Source organism: Serinus canaria, chromosome 6, assembly GCF_022539315.1.
Source record: "Serinus canaria isolate serCan28SL12 chromosome 6, serCan2020, whole genome shotgun sequence".
In the NCBI taxonomy this organism is placed as follows: Eukaryota; Metazoa; Chordata; class Aves; order Passeriformes; family Fringillidae; genus Serinus; species Serinus canaria.
In genome coordinates this window covers 26,885,215-26,906,727 of record NC_066320.1, presented here as the reverse complement: position 1 = coordinate 26,906,727, position 21,513 = coordinate 26,885,215, and the positions used below count along the sequence as shown (strand labels likewise).

The following is a 21,513-nucleotide window of genomic DNA, read 5'->3' as shown; positions in this document are numbered from 1 at the left end:
ATGAAAATCACTTCTAAATTATGACTGTGTCCATACAATGGGTTAGTGACCTAATCAGCATAGGCAATTAACAGTGGATAATTGATACAAATGAGAAATGTTTTGTGTTGTATGTAGGAAATAGCTGTAACTAACAAACTTACAATGTGGAAGTTCTTTAATTTATTTTCTTTTCAGTATAGTGATATATACCTTTAGGAAGCAGGCATGAAAAGAAGAATCACATTAAACTACAGGGGATTCTTCTCTGATAAACAAATTTATCTTCTAGTCTCAATATACAGAAGAATTTGAGCCACGAAGAGGCAAAGGCAGCTTCCCTGCTATGATCACTCCAGGTTACCAGGTCGCTAAGAGAGCCAGCCAGCTAAGCAGCAATGTAAGTCACAGGGTTTGAAATTATATTTTACACTTCTGAATTTGGAGAATCCTGGGTTCAGGCCATTCACTTGAGATGTTAGATTGTACTGTGAATATTTGTTACACTGTTACAAAGTGAGAAAATGTTAACATGATGCAGAAAACAAGGTTAATAAAATACTTGGCCTGGGAAGACAATCATATAGAATAAGTGACCATGTAGACATTTCCTGGAAAATGTAGCAACTTTTGCATAATTTCTCACAACCTGAAAAAGATTGTGACTCGCACTGAAATGTTAATAAAATTCATTACTTTTGCTTTCCCATTATGGCTGTATTCATCAAATTGTTTACATTGGACATTTTTCACTTTATTATTTGAAAATTAAATATCTGTAAGATTGAAATTAATTCACATACAAATTACTTTAATTTATGCACAGAAAATTGCTTGTTTATTTAAGAGAAATTCACATGAAAAAGATAAGTAAAAATAAATACCATAAAAATGGTTTTAAAGTATTGTATTGTTTTGTGCAGATACTATCTACAATGTCATTGCAGTGTGATCTTGGGACATCAATGACTATTCTCATGGTATTTTAATCAAATGTATGGCTCACATAAATCAAGTAAAATTTTTAATAACTAGGTCAATTTCTGCCTGTTTTTGGTATTCACTTTAGGGAAATTGTACCTTAAATAAGAGGATAGCTTGACTGTGAAGTGTAGAGAGTGTCATGACTGCTGTTGCTCATTTTCTCTTGAAGCCTTCTGATAGGAAATGTACTTTTGCTGCTTATTGGGTGTAATACGGAAATATATTTTCCTCTTCAGGTGGAATATAAGCGTGGGCATGAAGAGAGAGTTTCCAAGTTCACCTCTGTTGTAGACACTCCAGATATACTTCATGCAAAGGCTGGAGCACATCTTGCAAGTGATGTAAGTAACACAGAATAGATTGATCTGGTTTTGGCTCTGCAAGTGGTTCCTAGGGTATTTATAAATTACTTGAAAATATCAACACAAATAAAAGTAAAAAAATCAATATATTAAAGGCAGATTTGTATTACCATTAAGCATATAATACTTTCAGCTGAAAAGACCACATTCAATTTGGGGCCATTTCAGGCTGTCAGAACAGGAGCTGGGGAGCCAGTCTGTTCTATATCCAGGAACTGGCTGCCATGCAGAGTAAGGAAAGAACCTGCCTGACTGCAATGTAAATAGAGCAGGATCTTGCAGACACCGTAAGTATTTTCTTTAAACAACTCTCTTCATCCTGCACCCTGAACAAGACAAAGGGGCCATGCAGAAGCTGTGTGATTGTGTAGTTAAAGACCAAATTGCAAAGATTCAGACTTCATGGTTCATCTTCCTTTTGGCAGGTGACAGCCATGGAGCACCTGACTTTGCAACTTTGAGGATTGATTAGGTGTGCAATCAAGACATGTTTGCTCTAATTGCTCCTGAACTGTCTTGATTTTTACAGTTGAAATACACAGAAGACTTTGAAGAACGGAAGGGAAAAGGCAGCTTTCCTGCTATGATCACTCCAGCTTATCAAATAGCCAAGAGAGCAAATGAATTAGCCAGTGATGTAAGTGTCCAAAGAAAAGTCTCTTTTGGGAAAGAAAATATTAAAGTGTCACAAAAATTCTGAATTAAAACATTTACTGGTAGAAATTCCATGAGCATGACGTACTGATCTTTACTGGCTTTCTTTTCCTTTCCAAACATAACAAAATCACAACACCCCTGAACTCTTTATAAGCACCATAAAAGGACATCAGTGTTCCTTCAAAATGTGCAGTTACTTGTGCTTTGTTATTGGAAACTGAAAGAAAAGCTCTTTTTGTTGGAGAAGGTATCATATGGAAGAACACATAACTCAAAGGAAGTGAATTTAAAACATTGTTAAGAGTCATTGAGGTAAATAAGAGATCCGTAATTTTGAAGGTAAAAGCGCCTGACTCTAAAACAATTAGATGTTTTTATTTGCCTTTGATCTGTGGAAAACCCTTCACTTTTGTCAGCAAACACAAGTGGTGATTAAAGGGCAGCATCAGGTTACAGACATTGTTTTGACTTCAGCTGATGTAGTGCAAATCCTGGTCTAAACTTGAAGGTTGATTGCCTAAAATTCCCTATATTACTGGGGATAAAGCATCTTTCAGAAACAAACACATTTATTGATGGTGTTCAGGTGAACCTGTGGTACAAAAGTGCTCTGTGGTAAGCATGAGTTTGCATTACAATCAGTTCTATTTTTTTTAACTGCTGGAGCATCAGGGAGTAGCCACTGTCAAGCAGGTGGTGCTGAACACTTTGACCCAATGGTCTGGGTTGAAATGGCAAGTCCCGTGCTCCTAGTGCAGTGCATTATTAAGTACACCACTAGTTCTGTTTTTATATCTTCAAGTGGCAAATTTGGCTTGTGCAGGTTGGTGGCAATGAGAATTTTGACAATCCTTTACTGACAACAAGAGCATGCCTTTGGTTGTTATTTATTGTGCAGCATCTGTGAAGCAGACTAAACTCACCTGGATTATTCATTTCCTTTTTCTCCTGTTAGGTGAAGTATCATCAAAGATATGAAAAAGAGATCAAGGGAAAAGCCAGCCATACAGCTGGAACAGATGTTGCTTTTGCAAGAGAAAATGCAGATCAATATGGACAGGTATGCAGCATCCAAGGGATATCCATGCTGGTGTAGATCACTAGCACAGCTGATTGCTCAAGGCTTCAGAAGCTGGGGACACCTGTATTCACTTTGTTTTCCTGCGTGAGAAAACAAAGTCTCAAGGAACAGGATGGTGTGCAAACAGCACTGTGCTCCTGAAGTGTAATGTGTCTGTCACTGGCACCTGAAGGTGTGACTGCAAGGTGGCTGCCCTGTCACTGCATGACCCTTATGGCAGGGCCATTGCTCGAGACTGACCTTGGCAAATTTGTCTGCATTTCTATTGTGGGGTGTTCTGTATCACACTGAAATGTGTTTACTCCAGGAAATTTTCCCACTCCATGAATAAGGAAATTCAGTCAGGAGGAAAGCTAAAGGGTTGTGAGATGGTAGAAAGCTGGCAGATAGTTAGGTGCCTTTTCCTTGTGGGTAGTTTCAGAAAGCTTAGGAGTTTTGCAGCTCTAAAAATGTGTGAACAACACTGAATCTCTTAGATACACAATCTCTAAGATTTCACCTCCTCTACAAAAGGGGAATTATAAACATGACAAGCTGTAGTTCTGTATTTGTGGAACCAGATAGGCTTTAGTTCTGTTTTATCCATGGCATTCGTTTTGCTTATATTTCATTTTTAAGGGAATATAATTGGCTTTGTGGTTGTCCAAAATGCACCCAGGTTCCAACTAGGTTAGGGGAATAGCACAGCTATATAGAACTGAATGCAGCTAAATGGAGTTTGAAAGGAATTGAATAGTGGTGTTGTATAAAGAAAACTAAATGGTTAATCTCAGGGGTTTTTGTCCTGCTCCTCAGTAGGTCCATATACTTTGGAGAAATGAAGGAACAGGGGCTGTATTTTCCTAAAACCTTTGGTATTTTACATTTCTTCACTTCTTCTGTTGAAATCTACATTTAGTATTCTGTGGAAAGCAAACCATCTTTGAAGAATATGGGTTTAGAATTGTAGCAGTGAAGCCTTCAATTACTTCTGTCTTTTGAACTGCTACAAGTTTTAATAGGAATAAACAAATAAAATGAATTTGAAAAAGCACTAATTACATTTCCAAGCATTAGAATGCTTCTGTTTTAGAATTAATTTAAGTTTTCTTTCTTTGAAAGTGTCTTTGAAACTTCAGTCATGGACTTCAAATTCGATTTGAGTTTTAATCTTTATAGATTGGACACTGATATTATTAGTCAAATGACACAGAGGCACTGAAATTAATGAATCTTTCTGAGTAAATTGTGACTTAACATGGGTAAAGAGATTAGATTTCTAACTGTTGAGATCATTAACAATGAATTGAGTGTGCATCAGACAGATATATATAGATATACATATATGTACATGCATATTTATATATATAACATGAGACAATTTAAGAAATCTTACTGTAAAATTCCTGTGCTGAACATCTGTTTTGTTCATGTTTAAAAACTTTAAGATAGGCTAAAATAGTTTTCTGGAACTTTGAATATATGCACAATATTAGAAATTATATTAAAATGTATTTAAGAAAGTTAGAAGCAAAAGGCAGGTTTGTCTGGAGAATTCAAACTCATTAATGGTATTTTAAGAAGCTAGCTCAGCTGATTATTCAATATATTTTATTTTTTTTTTTCTGTGCCTGTTTATAGAATAATTTAATGCCATTGTAACTGTTGTTCACCAATGTGCATCATAATGTCCACAAATTTGTGGTGTGACCTATTTTAAAATATGACTTTGATGGTGCCCAAAATGACCAACAATGGATGGTTTTGCACTGAGAACACACAAAAGAGATATCCCAGATATTTGTAGCCATTCCTATCTGTGCTCTCCATGGCATTCTTGACATGCATTCTATTCATGGCACATTCTATTTGCCTCTTTACTACAAAAGATTTACAAAAATATTGCAGAGAAGACACATTACACTTCATCTCACTTGTTTGTATTCTTGTTTGTACTTCATTTTCTCCCCAGATCTTGCTATAGAAGGCTTTGAGATTATAATTGTCCATTACATTAGAAAAAAATCTCCAGTATTTTGCTGTTAAACTATCTAAATGGCTTTCAAGTTGTCAGATATTTACACATAAACTTATCTATAGATTAATTTAAGGGTGCTACTTCCACAACAATTGGGGTTTTTTTAATCAGACAAATGGAATTTTGTGATTTTGGTCACTGAGGAGTTTGGCATTTTGATATCTAGGTATCTCTGCTTCATTTATTAATCCCTCTTCAAAATGTATCACTGCACTAGTGAACTATAATTTTTGGTCAATTATGATGTGAAAAATGACCATGGAAAGATCAAACAGCTCTTGTAACACCACAAAGGAAGGCCGATCCTATGTTAAACTTGTTAACTTTAAACCATTAAAGTTTAAAGTGAAAAGTTGAAAGTTTAAGTTAGCCTGGCTAACCAAGCCATTAGCTATTTTTATAAAATTCCAGGAAAACATGTATTGACAAACAGAGAGGCAAGCAGATATCATCTCTGTGAGAAATGAGGTAGAGCAGAAAGGTGTATGTCCTTGTACACTTGAATGCCATCTTTACCACAGCTTACAGCCACCTAAATTTCTCTTGGAATGCAGCACAGGTAGCTTCAGAGGCTTAGGTAATTTAACAGGTCCATTTATTCTTATATTTTGGTCATTTTTTCATGAAAAAAAATCATTGAAGCCATGAACCTTCCTACTAACAAGGACTGTGGGACTTTGTAAAATAACCCATGGCCCCACCTGCTCATGTGTGGTGACTAAACAGTCTGAATTTTCTTCAGGGATATATGGAAGAGTTTGAGGAACGCAGAGGGAAAGGAAGCTTTCCTGCTATGATCACTCCAGCTTATCAAAATGCCAAGAAAGCAAATGAATTGGCAAGTGATGTAAGTATGAAACCTGAATCAATACAGTTCATAAACAATTAAAACCAGCAGTTTGTCAGAGCAGTGCCTGGGAGGAGGATGCTAAAACTGCACTTGAGAAGTAAACAAAAGTGACATTTTGCTGCATTGCTGGGAACTGGATGGCTCAGGGGATTAATAATATCCATTAATAGAAGGGGGCACAGCTCCAACTTGCATGAGGGAGGAGATGGATGTAGCAACTAATGGGGATCCCTACTGTTAGGTTAGCCCTCCTGGCAAATCTGCACCTGTATTATTAATGAAACCTTCAACTGCCTTAATCATCCTGTGGACTACTGTGGTATTCCCAGTAGTGAATAAATGGAGGATGAATGAACTGTACTGGTTTTGATATTTTGATGTATCATGCCTCCAGCACAAAGCAAGTCATATGGAGGAAAAGAAGCAGAGAGTGTGACACTGTCACTTGACAAAAGTGAGCTTATTTCTGGGATGTGGTTTTTGGTTTTGGGTGGTAAACTAAAGAATTGGCAAAGAGGTGAGGTGTGTGATTCCTGCATCCAGCCCATCCATTAGAGGGCCTCAGCCCTATATGGGGAGACCATTTCTGGCAGGGACAAAACAATGGGTCACTCTGTGGGTCAGTGCCCTGTGGCTGCTCTGAAGGGCTCCTGTGAGTGACAACTTTGTGGTGTGGATGCCTGTCCCCGATGGGGCTGCCTGGGCTGATGAGCTCCGTCTGTTCTGGGGAGATAACAGATGGTGCAGCCTTTCAGCTTGTGTTAGTGTGGGCTAGACACCAGCAGCAAACTGCAGTGAAAGGATCAGTCATGTTCTGTTACCTGAGCTTATCACTGAGAGGACATTAAACACCTCAAATCCTCTGTGACCAATCCCAGTTTGATGACAAACTCAGGGATCCCCTGTTTAAATGGGAAATATTTAACCTTCCCAGATAAAGATCACAGTAAAATGCTAATGGTCAGTTGTTTCCTCATTAATTTATCATACATAGAGGGAAGAGGAGGATTGCTTCATGGAAGTAACATTTGCACACTACAGTACTTACCAACTTACAGTACCTAGTTTTAAAGCCTGATGAAATGTGTGCAGACTTGGAAAATAAAAAAAAAACCCAAGCCACTTTGCATTGTAATTCATGTAAAATAATTTATAAAAGGCCAAGTACTACCTCTCTTCACCCATCCAAGTCCAATTTATGTCAAAAACCTGATGTCTAAATTTAATTTAGAAATCCCTTACTTAAATCTTGATTTTGTAGAGAAATATAATTCCCTTAAACCCACTAAAGGTACAAAAGGATACAGCTTTTTTAAAAAGCTGATTTCTACAAAAGGAAAAGTTTGCAGTCTGCTTGATGACTATCAGTAATCCTCTGGCTAAAATTAAGTACTGGGGATTAACTTCATTAATAGAAGAGCACACAAGTTCCAGCCAAGAATCTGCTAGAAATCTGTTCAAGCTATGAACAACAACCACTGCTGATCAGTCTGTGTCAAAAATGTATAAAAAATGCTATCTAGTAAAATGAGAGGGACTGTGAAGGGCTCTGGGGTTTTATTTGGGTTATTCAAGGTAGTAAATACAGTGTTTCAGCTTGGCAAGTTCCATTTACTTATCAAAGCAAGCACAGGGAAGATATTATCCTGACTCACAAAGCCAGTCTAAACAGTAAGGATGAAAAGGTGCACAACTATTTTATAATTCTCCCTACTTCTTTTCAGATAAAATACAAGAAAGATCTTTCCAAGATGAAAGGTGCAGCTCACTTTCACTCCCTAACAGCTGAAGACAACTTGGTCCTTAAACAAGCCCAAAGTGTTAACAAGCTTGTCAGTGAGGTAAGGGCTTGAATTGATCTCTTAACAAGTTTGGGAGCAGCTCATACAAACATCTGTGTTTGATGAGTAAGGATTGCAAGTTTAAAAAAAAAAGCTGTTGTTCTTACTGCATTGTACACAACAAAAATAATCTGTGTGTAGCACAGCAACTGGAGAGAAAAGCTCAAGAACAGATCTTTAGGTGCAGCCTTCTGGCCCTTCCAATCATCTCTATGAAAGAATGGGAAATTAACCCCAGGAGAGTGATTCTAGTTCTGACCATGTGAAGAATTGAAATCTGAAAAAAAAACCCACCCCAAACCTGAATTGTGCTTTTAATATGATGTTAAGATATAAAGCTTTAGGATGAATTTGGTGTGCAGCTTAGAGTGTCTCAGAGGGTATTCTAATAATCAAAAAATAAGAACAGAGATAAAATTTAAACCATTCTGGTTATGCAGATTTCTGTTTTCTTCCATCCTGTGAAAGACTGCAAGTCACTGATAATTGATTCTTTTTCTGCATGATAAGGGAAGATTGCAAGAGAATTCTCAGTAGATTCTGAATTATTAATTTATTTATAGTGTCATATCAGCTATAAAACTATTAATAAATGTGAGTTTCTAGAACTTCCCCATGGCACTTTAAAATTTACACTCTTGAGATGTCAAAATATAAAACCTTCAATAATGAAAAACCCCTGGAAGTAGGGCTGGAAGGGGCCTCCTGGGCCAATGATTCCTGGTTCCTGCTGCTTCAACACAGCACTGTGTAATCCTCCTATTCCAATTCCTAGCCTACATTTATTCCTGTCCACTTTATTACCACTGTGTTTTGTGCTAATGTTGTCCTTTAGTTTAAAAAGTTCTTCTCCCTGCATGGTTACTTTTCTGAGGGGTTTACAAATACATCATTTTCTTCTCTCTGCCTTTGATTTCCACAGCTAAGCAAGCTGAGTTCTTCTCATCTCTCAGTCTTTCACTGCAGCTGTTACAGGCTCAGTTCCTTAAACAGGAATGACTGTGAGAGTACAAAAGCTCTTGCTGAGGTCTTGCTGGAATTTGGTACATGGCACATTTGTACATGTTCATTTGCTGCATGCTCACCTTAGAATTTCTCTGTATATCATTGTTTTTGTTAATAGTTTCCCTCCTGTCACTGTCATGTATAGTTTGCAGAGGATGAAATTGCATTTCTTTTGCCTATAAAATGAGAACTGAGTATATGAATATTCTCTTCATAATTATTTTCATCATATGCCATCTGATGAACACCATGTGTCAAAATCTCTGAGCAGTGGGTCTGCCTAATAAAAAGTGTGTGAAGGAACTTGATAGAGGAGATTAAGGTTTTACCACAGCTTCCCATTGTGCATTTTTGTCACTAAGGTGGAGTACAAGAAGGATCTTGGAAACCACAAAGGCTACAGCATGAACTACTGTGACACTCCACAATTCAAGAATATGAGCAAGATCTCAAAATTCACCAGTGATGTAAGTTTTCAGTACCTGGTGTGTGGCTTGCTTGCCCTGGTAGCTGCTGGAATCTCAGGTCATCTGTGAGTGTGTGCTTCATTTAAATGTGTGCTGGAAATGTGATTACAACTCATTTTAGTCTGTTTCTGTACAACAGTTATACTAGTGTGTCCTGATGTATAGCTGGGGCTCATTTAAATTAGGATTATGAAAATAACTATTATGTTGTTTGGAAGAAAGTCACTTACCAGGTACTGCTGATCTAGAGAAGTAGCAGAGTTGTTACTCTGGTCTGCCATAATTATTACTTATTTCACTGTGCATGCCTATCTCCTGACTGGACAGGCAGGCAGAAGATCTTCACCAGAGTTCATGCCAGAGAGGAACTGTGTGAAAATTATCAGTGTTAATAGTTAAACCTCTTGTTCCTCATGAAATACAATTTTGTTTCATGCTGCCTCTTACCATTCTCTAAAATCCCAGAGGAGTAAATATTTTTCCATACAGTTGAGGTGGCTGAATGATCAATTTTGCTTGTCAAATCCCCCACTCTGGGATTGCTGAAAGATGCACCAAAACAACCCAAATTTGTTCATTTCTTAATGTACAAATACTGTCTCACTGGGAGTTTGTTCTAGTATTTGTTTCTGATGAAACACAGATGTATCTTCTTTATGTGGCATTTAGGTGGGATGAAGAGCAGGTAAATGATATCTGGTAGTAAAAGAAACTCACTGAGGGTTTTAGCTTTTATTTTTTAAAACACCATGGCTGCTGTGGACTAATGAGTTCCTGTGTTGGAGCAGCACTAGTAGACCAGAGTTATAACAATTTTTCTCCCTGCTGTAAAATATGGAAACTCTTAAAAGCTGAAACTCTTCAGTAGAAAAGCTGAATATATTTTCTCAGAGTATTTTTATCTCTTTTTTTGGTACAGCTTAAATACAAAGAAACCTACCAGAATGAGATGAAAGGTCACTATGTGGGTATTGGCATGGACAAGAGGATGCTCCATGCCATGAAAGTTGGCAGCTTGGCAAGCAATGTGAGTCCCTTTTAATCACACTTGTGTGCTTGTGGCCTCCTTGTCTTTCAGTTTTTCCAGAATTAAGTTGATAGAAAACTTTAGATCATACGGCACTGGGAATCTGATGGATTGATGTGTTGAGAAGAGGGGAAATTCTGGAAACCCTTTTGTACTGTTTTATGGCTCACTGTGTGGAAGAAGTTAAAATAAGAAATTTCAGTGATCTGGCAACATACTGAGATCCTTCAGTTTTCTTTGACATCAGTAGGATGCTGAAGGTTGTTTGCCACCACCCCCAGGGTCAGACCTTTGCTGGAAAAAACAGTCTTTAATGAAGATTTCTGGATTCCAATTTAATTTACTGGGTTAGTCAAGAAGCTATTTCATTACATACCATTCCTTCAAGTACATTATTTACAAATCTGTAAGAAGCTTGAGAACTAAGCAGAAAGATAAAAGAGATGTGTCATAGGTGGAAGTTAAGTTAATGCTCCCACTGTTGGCATTGGATTAATTGAGAAGCTGAAAAAGAATCAATTAGTGGCTAAACTATGCAAATAATTTCATTTTCTTTGTCACTCATGACATTGAACTTACTTTGTTTCTTGCATTTAATATTAATATTATTGTTTCTCCTTTCCTCTTGACTGATAATTATTCAAACAAATGACAGCTGAAAAAAAAAGACTGATTTTTTTGTTCTCCTTGTGTTTCAGATAGCCTATAAGTCTGATTACAAACATGATGGTGTTGACTACAATTATCCAGCTACTCTCACTCCTTCATACCAGACAACAAGAAAGTTGGTCCCTTTGAAAGATGTAAATAATTTTATAGTTTTGTTTTTGTTTTTTTTCCCCCTGTGGCTCACATAGCTCATCATCTCTCTGTAGGAGAGACTGTGATAGATTGCCTGTGTCAAAAGATGATTTAATGACAGGAGCCAACAGCCACTGCTAACAAAGTTAGAGCAAAGAAAGAGCAGTGCCAAGAGGTCTCAGAGCAGTGGAAAGTGCTGCCCTGTCCTGTTGTTGGTGTCAGTTCAGCACGGAGTGTAGAGTGATGTGAAATCAGCACTTCTGCCCTATCCCAGCTCTGGGCTGCAAAAGTCTCACCCCCCCTGGGGCAGCTTCAGCAGCAGCATCAAGCACTGAAAGCACAGGGAGACTAAATCAGCCTCTGTGAATCCTTGTGAATTCCCTGGGGATTGGTGCTCCCCTTTGGAGGGGAATGGGCTGGTCAAGAACCTTCCTCCAGCCTGTGGCTCTGAGAGAGGAGCCCCTGGGCCCCTGACTGTGGGAAGGGAAAGTATGATGCCTTCACTTCTCACAAGCATTAAAAGCTTGACTGATCTCCTGTACCACTGGCATCTCACCCTGTGCCCCAGTCAGGAGCACAGACACCAGGCACTGCTTAGAAAATCAGCAGAAGAGAGCAGCAGCTCTGCAGGGCATTTCTGACTTCCTAAGGCATGTACACCCTGTCTCTGCACTGGAATTGCAAAAAACCAGGAGCAGTATGCTTTAGAGAGGTCATAAACATTATGTGAGATTTGTCTGGGCCTAAACACTCTTCCAAGACATGGATGGTAGCATGAAGAGCTAGAATTGGGAGCCCTGATGCTTTTGAGGAAGTATTGGGTATACTTCAACTCTAAGATCAACTCTTCCCTCTACAGCAGCAATTTCAGCTTTGCCTTTGTAGAAGCTGAAAACAGTAAAATTCAGTGTTTGATTGCTTATTGTGTGAGAGAGCTGTGCTCTTAAAGAGTTCAAGGTAAGCATAAGTTCATGTCCAAAATGTAAAAAACATTTCAGCAATTCTAGTGGCTCTACAATTGACAGTCAGCATCAGGGTTTGAAACACACAATTCCACTGGCCACAGAGACTCACTTGCTCCAGTCCTGATGTAGGATTTTGAATTAGTCCCAGGACTTGTGCACTCCCAAACAACCAACATGCTTACTCTGAACTCTTTTAGGAATACACCTCTCTCATACACTAAGCATCACAAGTAGCAATAAATGCACAGTTTCAGTTAAAAAGAAATTATCCTTTTCCATGGAATTAAAATTCTCTCTGTCTCTGAGGAAGCAAATGCACTGTTTTAAGTACCTTAATCACTTTGGACCTTTGAGATAATTCAGGTCTTTTTCCCTAGCTTTTATCATTCTGGCAGAATGAGGAAGTTTATGTGAGGATATGGGAGATAAGAAGGTTTGCATTGAAATAGTTTCAGTAACTCAAAGTCTCCAGAAATATGCTCCACTTTACTGGAAAGAAGTGTTCTTAAGAAACTAGTTTTAAACAATGTGATTTGCAGTGTTTGCAAAGTGGTGATTAACTGCACTGAATATTAATAAGGGCCTACAGAGAATAATAATTGTGTTTTGTAGTATAGCAATGAGTTCTTTTGCAGCAACAGGTTTGAAATAAAGCATCATGTGATTTTTTTTAATCATGCATAATTTGGGGCTTTAAAATATTTATTTTATAAGTTATTGTTTTTGCTACCATATTAATGTGTTAGTAATTTAATGGGCTCCAGTCCACTTGTTAGCTGACATTAAAATGACTTTTTTTGTACTATAAGTATGTATTTTTCTTTTCTCAGCATCCACAGAAAATTCTGACCACACAGGGAAATTCTGTGGTTAATTTATTACATTAAAACTCAGTAAAGACCAAGTAAAAGAGAATTCTATGCTCTACCCAGTGGTACACTGGACAGAGCTCTTCATAGACAGTTACAATAGTTCTTGTCTGCAAGAGATAAAAATGGACTAAATGGTGATTAAGAAAATGAGTTTTATAGCAATGATTTGCAGCTGGTTCTGCATCTTTGTGAGAAAATGTGGGTTTGACAGGAAGGGATTTTAAGTGAAGTAATTTTCAGAGTGGGATAAAACCTGTGACCTCAGACAGGGAAACTTTCAGAGCACTAACTCAGATCTCATCCAAGAGATCCTGCCATTTTCCCTCAGCTCTATTTATTATGGTTTTAGTAATGTTTTATCCAGAGTATTAGTCAGAAAAACTTCATCTATTCAATCTCTCATTTTCCAGTCTGACCATTTCTTCCTTTACTAAATCTTTTTAAAATTTTGTTTTAAATTAGGTGAACTACAGGCAAAGCATAGACAAGCTGAAGTACAGTTCTGTGGCCAGCACTCCACAGATTGCACAAGCCAAAATAAATGCACAGCAGCTCAGTGATGTAAGTTATCCCATCGTTAGCCCCTGTTGTTTATTAGAATGATGAGATAATTTAATTTCATAGCATTTGTAGTCTTACGTGTTTTATTCTTGACAGTTCTTCAGCAGATGCATAGCCAAACCAAGAATACATATTGAATAAAATCACTTTACAAAATGTGGCAAGCACACCAGTTGATTTGTCTCCACTTTTAAGAGTTGTATCAATGTGCTTTTTTAAGATATTATTTTCTATGTATTTATTAAGGCAAGGTTTCAAATTATATCTTTTGTACTTAAAGATAATCAGTGACTCTTTTATTGATAGAATAAATTTCTGCTGCCTACTGCTTAGGTAAAAGTTAGCCTTATTGCCTTCATACTTGTATTACAAACTCCTATGAGTGTATTTGTAATTTATGGCACCAATAACTTGAAATTTGACAGCAATCATTCTTTTCAACATACACAGGTGAACTACCGAGCCCAGTATGAGAAGACAAAATCAAATTACACTCTACCTCAGGATGTACCACTGTTAGTGAAAGCCAAAGCCAATGCTGAGTTATACAGTGAGGTGAGTCAAACCCTGGGGAAATACTGCCATTCATGATGCTGTTAATAGACTGAAATTAATATAAAGATGATGACACACTTTCTGGAAGCATTTAGCATTTATCATTTGGCTTTGTACTAAACAACATGAAATATGGTGCCCAGAATAGACAGAGATCCAATTTCAAGGGCAGTGAAACCTCTAAACTTCTTTTACAAGATATTTTCTGATGATCTAAATTTCTTTAAATCAGTAAATCAGTATTCACTCTACAAAATTAACTGCTTCTGAGGTGAAATTTGTATGAAGAACCAACATTTGCACTGCTCTAGTAATTCAAAATCCACTGAAGTCAATGGAAAGAAACAGTGACTTAGCCAACTTGGATCAAGCCCACTGCTGGGCTTGATTAGGAGCAGGATAAATATAAACATGCAAAAAGCCAAATCCAGCAGCTGGGGCTTCCTGAAAACCTTCTACCTTCATTATGTGCATGCAGAGTATGGATGAAGGCATACTTGATCTTGATTTAATGGAATTTCAAACGGAATCTTGAAAAAGAGCTTAAAAACTATTACTTAAAAAAATTCCACCAACTTTCAGAAGTTAAGGATGTGATTTTTGTGCATGTCACTGGTGTTTGTGAGAGAGTGTGGCTCATGAGTGTGCTTCTGAAGACGATCTTGTGACCATGAGGGATGCTGCTCTGACCTCTGCTTCACCCTGTGTGGTCTCAGGGCACACCAGCTGGGTTCCTTTTGAATGCATGAGAGACATGTAAAGAACTGCACCTTCAGATTCAGTGTGTGGGACTTGACTGGTTACAGTTTGGGGATGGGAAAGAGAAATCCTGAAATGAATGGAGTGTTGTGTGGGTCTCAGCACGAGCTGTTCTGCATATGGATCAGCTCCTATAGATCTGTACTAATTTCATAGGTAGACATAAGCAGAGGCAATTTTGAAAAACCCCCCCTCCTCCATATCTGTCTGAAATTGAGAATTTTTGCTGGATGTTCTGGGACATCAAGTGGCTGTGAACTGCAGGAATAAAATTTCGACTCAATCCTAGACAATTAATTCACTCAAAATGACAATGAACTGTGATTTAAGAAGGCCCCAGTTTGTGGACTGAGCATATTTATGCTTCTGTTTTTCTCTGAGTCATTTCCATGTTTGTTTGAAAACCCTGTGTTTGTGTTAGTGACATGTTGCTGTCTTTCCTTTCTCAGGTTAAGTACAAAGAAGGCTGGGAGAAGAGTAAGGGCCGGGGCTTTGAAATGAAACTGGATTCTCTGCCTTTGCTTGCTGCCAAAGCTTCAAGGGATCTTGCCAGTGATGTATGTTACATTTAGTAACCTGGAATTATTCTTTTATATAAGTAGCTGTAGCACAGGGAAATAAAGCATAGCTCACTTCACCTGGATTTTTAAATCCTGCATTTGGCTGTCCATTTTTCCCAATGGATAATGAGCAGTTGGAAACTTTCTCAGATTCTGCTGGGAAATTTCACTCTCCAAAAATTAATTTTTTAAAATCGTGAAGATTAGTGTGAAGATTCAGAGTGAAGCAGAATTTACATAATAAACCCATAGTGAAATTCAGTGTTTGGAATTGTTTAGAGCCTCAAAAATAGTATTATCATCTACTACAAGGGGAATGCATATTTCTTTAGTCTGCTTCCTTAACATAAACACATATATATGAAAAAAAATGCCAAACAAAAGCTTTCTAAACAACTTATATCAAGATTTTTAACCTGTACAGAGGCAGAAAAGAGAGTTACTTTTTCTGCAGCTGGAAAGTGTTCAGCAGTGGTGGAGAGTCTAAAATCCCATCTCATTAAAAAAATCAAGTCTTGAATTCCTTGCTTGGATTGATTTCTTATTTTTTCTTCTGCCAGATAACTTAGCTAATCAGAAGAATTAAAGTTTATAAGCACGTTCACCTCAGAGGGCTGAGCCTTAAAGAATGAGGTTTAAGATCTCATACTTGAGAGTGATCTTGCATCTTTGGAATTTCTGAGAAAATCTGGGAAATTTGAAATGACAATGAGAGAATCAGACTAAGCTCTCCTAAATTTTGACCATCCAAATCACCAGTTAAAAATGTATTGCTTATTTCATGGGTAATTGGAAATAGTCTTAGATTTACACTTGGTTTTTTTACAGATTAAATATAAAGAAGAATATGAAAAAACAAAAGGAAAAGCAACTGAAACCAAGGATTCAAGACTTTTGCACTCTCTGAAGGTGGCTAAGATGAGTAGTGAGGTAAATTATTTTTATTACTCAAAAGGTATTTTTCATAATTACGAAGCTTTCAGCAACACTGTGTGATCTACCACTGTTACTGCTCTCACTGTAAGAAATTCTTGAAAGCATTTAACAAAAATTAGTTTCCTTCACCATCTGTTAATCTGCAATGATTGCACAGCAGCAGATTTTGGGCCATGGTGCTTTTATTTTGGGGCAGAAAAATAACATCCAGTTAAAACCTCAATATGAATGAAATACCATCATATTAAAACCTCAATATAAACACTTCTACACAGAGCTTTCAAGTCTGTAAGGCTATGTTTAAGATTTACTATAATAGAGAAAATATCTCTAGAATTTAGAAAATTTACTCTGGCATCTGTTTTGTCCCTTCTGGGGCCTGATTTCTACATGTGTTTGGGGTTTTTTGTTTTTTTTTTTTGTGTAATCTGCATAAGGACCAAACAAGAGGGGTGACTTGAGACAGCTTTGTAATATGTGATACAGACAATCTATTTTCACTCCTATGTCTAGATTGCCTACAAAAAAGGTTTTGAGGAGAGCAAGGCCCATTTCCATCTGCCCATGGATATGATAAACCTGAGGCACGCCAAGAAGGCTCAGGCACTGGCCAGTGACTTGGATTACAGAACAAGACTCCATGAGTACACTGTGCTTCCAGAGGATATGAGGACCAAGTGGGCAAAGAAGGCCTATGATCTCCAGAGTGATGTAAGATGATGTTCTCCCAGCCTAACTGTTAAAAACAGCACAAGACACTGTAACTTTTCCCATTTGATGGTAATTCTTGTTTCATATGAATGCTGTCTGATTGTGTTACGGGTTTTAAAAATGTCTTTGCAATGGCTTTGAAACTGGAACGGGTGCACATGTTCACTTGCAGACATTATTCTCATGTTCTCTGTGCCAATAAATGTAATTTCCTCTGCAGCTCCAATATAGGGCAGATCTGACATGGATGAAAGGAGCTGGATGTATCACAGAAGGAAGTCTTAATATCCAACAAGCCAAAAAGGCAGGAGATTTAGTCAGTGAGGTAAGCAAAGATCTCAGGCTTCTGTCTGTTGTTTGTTCAAAGGTTCATGCACACTTATTCCATTACACTATGTGGAGTAGGTAAGGGATTCCTAACAAGGAATATCTGAGAAATGGAAAAAGTGATGGACATAATTTAGTAATTCTATACTTTAAAAGATCCTGGTTTAGAGATTAAAATTACCTTTTCCCTTTATATAATTATCAAAATAATCTGTGAGATAGACACCCCTGTATTTGTGCTTCCTCTTTTCATTCTCCTGTCCATGTTGCAGATCAGCATTGAATTTCCATTGAGTTTCATGTGCTGCATGAAGTACAAAATGGCTTTAAGGAGCAGTATTGAAAAATTAGATATTTGTTAGCCATATTTGAAAATTTCCTTGCTCCTTGGCAAGCAGGGGCTGGGACTTCACTGCAAGCTTCAGCTTTTCCTGCTTTTCATTGCTTTTGCTTTATTAACTCATGGCTCTGCCCTGCCATTAACCTTATGGAAGTAAACCTCCTCAGCTTCTTAGCTATGGTTGAGCAGCCTCACTAGTGATAGGAAAACTAGAGAACAGAAAGAAGAATAAATTAGGGGAAGTTTGACAAGAAGGATAAAATCCCACTTAGTTCTGGAAGGAGGAGCAGAAGGCTGGCGATCAGACTCTCTGACACCTTGGGTCTCTGACATCCTCTCACTACTCCTCTAAGGGGAAAAAATACGTCTTAGAAACAAAAGAAGAGCAGCAACTTCAGATCTGGTGTCTTGCCACTGACATCTGCTTCTGGGGTGTGCTGTAGTAATAATCACTTCCACAAATATTTAATCCATAATGATCTGCCTTCTCATCCCAGCGCTGTGCAAGGCCACGAGACGGCTGCCAGTCACCTGACCTGGAGACTGGTGGATATTGTTTTAGAGATCTCTTCTGCCATACCAAGCCTGGTGTTTTGTCATTTCCTTGCAGGATGTCACTACATTGTGTTCCATGCAAGGTGACAAAACATGCTGTTTTTAATCTGCCGCCCTCCCTTCCAGGATTCTGAAATAAAGCGATGAGCACCTCTTTGAAGTGCTGCATGCTTTTTTAACTTCTGTTTTGTGTTCCCCTAGCAGAGACAGAGTGTAAACTGATCTGTTCACCCATCAGTTCAAACAGAAGAATTTCTCTCCTGAAATGCCAGATAATGAAAAAAACTGCATTTACAGCCTTTCTGGGTGGAATGCCCCACTTCATGACTGAACTGGTAGAATAAGAATTCAGTTAGAGGATACAAGAAGAGTTTGCTTGGTCTCCCCGGTCACATTGTGGTCATGAAACAGAGTCCTGCATTTCCTTGTACCATCTCAAGGAAAGAAAGGATGCTTAGCTTGCTCTCAAATGAGTGGTACAAAAGGTTGAAGCAAAGACATTAATTTAAACCAGGCCTGTTCTAAAGCCTTATAAAGTCAAAGTTTTCCATTCACTTCCGTGAATCTTTCAGATGTAAAACAAAATGTAAAATGGAATGAAACTATGGACAGTCTTATGGACCAAACTGAAAATATTAGTCTCTATGCACATTTGTCCAATCAAATAGATTTTATATAAGTAGTGGCACCAGAAGATGAATAAAAACCAATATTTTTTCCCATATCTGAGACTTGAGCCTAGTGGAGGCCTCTCATAGCTGTTCATCCCAGAAAGGCTTGACTGCAATGTCAATGCCTAGCTCTGCTTTGAAAAGAGGAAGATTTTGAGAGGATGGGGAAGATTTTGAATTCGAGTTGCTTTCAGGACTCTGAAACTGCTTGCTCTAATTTAATTATCATCTTAATAATTTAAAAATATCTCAGTAACATATGTTCAGTGGTTTGAACCACACATGCATGTGCTTGAGAAGCGTCTTGTAAGGAAATGAGATAGTAACACGGACTGTGTGGCTTATCAGCTTTATTGGGGCCTGATTTAAGTCATGTCCAGGTTGAAAGCCACTCACTGGTTGTTGTGCAACCCAGGTCCTGTAAGGTATGTAGACAGCACATCTGGCACCAAAGGTCTCCATGCCTGCAGTGTCAGCAGCAGTGCATTTGGCACACACTTCTGCACTGCCCTCCTCACCTCAAAATACCAGCAGTAGGTAGTACTTGGAAGCTTAGTTCATTCCTGTGCTAAAGCTGTCTTGGGAATTTACAGGGCACTTCTGGCTCTATCACTCATGCATTTTTAAGAAGTGATACCTTTTTCTGGGGGAGGGCAAGTACTGTAGAAAATTTTGTGTAACTTGCTTTAATTTGCTGTAGAAAAAGTACAGGCAGAAGGCTGATGCTCTGAAGTTCACCAGTGTGGCTGACAGTTCTCAGATCAAGCACGCCAAGAAAAGCCAGGAACTTCAAAGTGATGTGAGTCCTTGACTGAATTTGTCTCTTTGCAAGCAGCTTAGGCATAATGTGGTCATTCCTGACACATGTACACCAGTGTGATGGTAAGAGAGCCCCCAGTCAGGAAGCCTTTCAATATATAAAGTTTCTTCAGATTAATTCTAGGGGGTTTTATTTGTTTATTTGATTAATTCTCTCCTTGAATTCTTTGAACTAGAACAACAGCAACAAAAATCAAGCACCATTGGGAGTCTCTTGTGTGCTTATCTCTTATGTGCTGGACAAGCTGCCTTTCTGTGTGTGCTGAAAACAGAACAGTAACCATAGATTTTGAGCTTTATAGTAGGGACGTCTTTTTCTGTGGGATGTAAGAAATGGAATACTATGTGAATGGGACATATTTTCATAGTTTTCCACAGCTCCTCCAAGAACTTCATGGGCTAAAACAGAGAAGTTAATTTCTCTGCTGTTGTAGCCCTGGGATATAAAATGGGGGTGTTTTCTACTCAGATCATAAAAAATCCTTGATGTTTTCAATCAAAGTTGTAATGTAAGTCCCCACTGGAGTATTGTGTCAGCAATTACATTTAGGTCACAAATGTTCTCTGCAGATTCGATTGCTAGTGTTCTTCATTTCATGCCTAGAATTCTCTGTTTCTGTGTCCTATTAACAAGAAGTAGCTGCAGTTTAACACTGGGTGAAATGTGTTCTTGCATGCATTTTTTATAGAATATGAATTGCTGTCAGATTTATACCTAGATAAGTAGCTAACTTTGGGAAAGAAAGTGTCCTCATATATGTGCTGTTTCACAACTTCCTTGAAATTTAACTGTGAGTAGTTTAGTCAACCTGACTCTGGTGGTCAGTTTTTAACTCCATATTTAACACAAAAGTTCAAGATGCTAAAGAATAACTTTCCCAAATAAGTTAACCCTTACAAATCCTTGGATATTTGGGGTGTTTTAACCACTATTCCTTCAACATGAAGCATGGAGTACTGCTTGTTGACCCTGCTTTGCTTCCTGTGGACAGGTTGCCTACAGGTCAGGGAAAGAGCAGTTTCTTCATCGGTACACCATCAGCAAAGATGACCCTGTCTTCATGCTGGCCAAAGCAAATGCTGCCAATATCAGTGAGGTACCGTGTGATTCCCTCACTCCTGTGAATAGTTACAGCTGCTGTGAAATAATTGCTCTCTATGTAAAAGTTATGTTCATTCTCAGAGAAGTTCCTCATGTTTTAGATATAAAAACTTGAAGTTTAATTCCATGCTCCTAATAAACAGTGGTCACATCTGCTGTTCTGAAGACTTGCCACTTGTAGAGTTTGAAGCTGTGCATGTTTCACATGCTTCCAGGCAAGTGGCACACTGACAGTCCCACTGGAACCAGTGAGATATTGGGGTTGCAGTAACTGCAGTTACAGAATTTTTAAGGGAAGACACCAGGTTCTGATCTGTAGCCATACTGTTTCTGGGCATGGAGTGCAGGAGGGACTCATTACTTGAGAGCTTTCACTGTGACTATAGAAGGAATAGAAAGGATTGATAATAATAAAGAAACTGTGCTGTTGTCATCTCTTTAGAAACTCTACAGGAGTAGCTGGGAGAAACAGAAGGAAAAAGGATTTGTGCTTCGTTTGGATGCTTTGTCATTCTTGACAGCTAAGGCAAAGAGGGATCTGGCAAGTGATGTGAGTATGGTCTCCATCAGCCTCCTTTTTCTCAGGACAGCTGACAGTCCAGGTTGCTGCTAGTGCTGGGGATGTGTCACATATGCCTCAGTGCCCTGAGCCACCCTCACTCGATTCATGCTAAGGAGCGATGGAGGAGTTGTCTGGGTGATTGGCATT

At 38.3% G+C, this 21,513-nt stretch overlaps 1 protein-coding gene across 1 annotated transcript in view; it reads left to right on the top strand.

Moving 5' to 3' along the window:
• NRAP (nebulin related anchoring protein) overlaps nucleotides 1-21,513 on the top strand; it is a 47,264-nt gene that overhangs the window by 4,780 nt on the left and 20,971 nt on the right. The window contains exons 6-23 of the mRNA XM_009087178.4: nucleotides 272-379; nucleotides 1,200-1,304; nucleotides 1,855-1,962; nucleotides 2,938-3,042; nucleotides 5,823-5,927; nucleotides 7,655-7,771; nucleotides 9,139-9,243; nucleotides 10,163-10,270; nucleotides 10,969-11,073; nucleotides 13,371-13,469; nucleotides 13,920-14,024; nucleotides 15,233-15,340; nucleotides 16,172-16,273; nucleotides 16,793-16,990; nucleotides 17,211-17,315; nucleotides 19,584-19,682; nucleotides 20,695-20,799; nucleotides 21,247-21,354. Of these exons, the coding sequence (XP_009085426.2) occupies nucleotides 272-379; nucleotides 1,200-1,304; nucleotides 1,855-1,962; nucleotides 2,938-3,042; nucleotides 5,823-5,927; nucleotides 7,655-7,771; nucleotides 9,139-9,243; nucleotides 10,163-10,270; nucleotides 10,969-11,073; nucleotides 13,371-13,469; nucleotides 13,920-14,024; nucleotides 15,233-15,340; nucleotides 16,172-16,273; nucleotides 16,793-16,990; nucleotides 17,211-17,315; nucleotides 19,584-19,682; nucleotides 20,695-20,799; nucleotides 21,247-21,354 (1,995 nt within the window). The remainder of the gene's footprint in view (nucleotides 1-271; nucleotides 380-1,199; nucleotides 1,305-1,854; nucleotides 1,963-2,937; nucleotides 3,043-5,822; nucleotides 5,928-7,654; nucleotides 7,772-9,138; nucleotides 9,244-10,162; nucleotides 10,271-10,968; nucleotides 11,074-13,370; nucleotides 13,470-13,919; nucleotides 14,025-15,232; nucleotides 15,341-16,171; nucleotides 16,274-16,792; nucleotides 16,991-17,210; nucleotides 17,316-19,583; nucleotides 19,683-20,694; nucleotides 20,800-21,246; nucleotides 21,355-21,513) is intronic.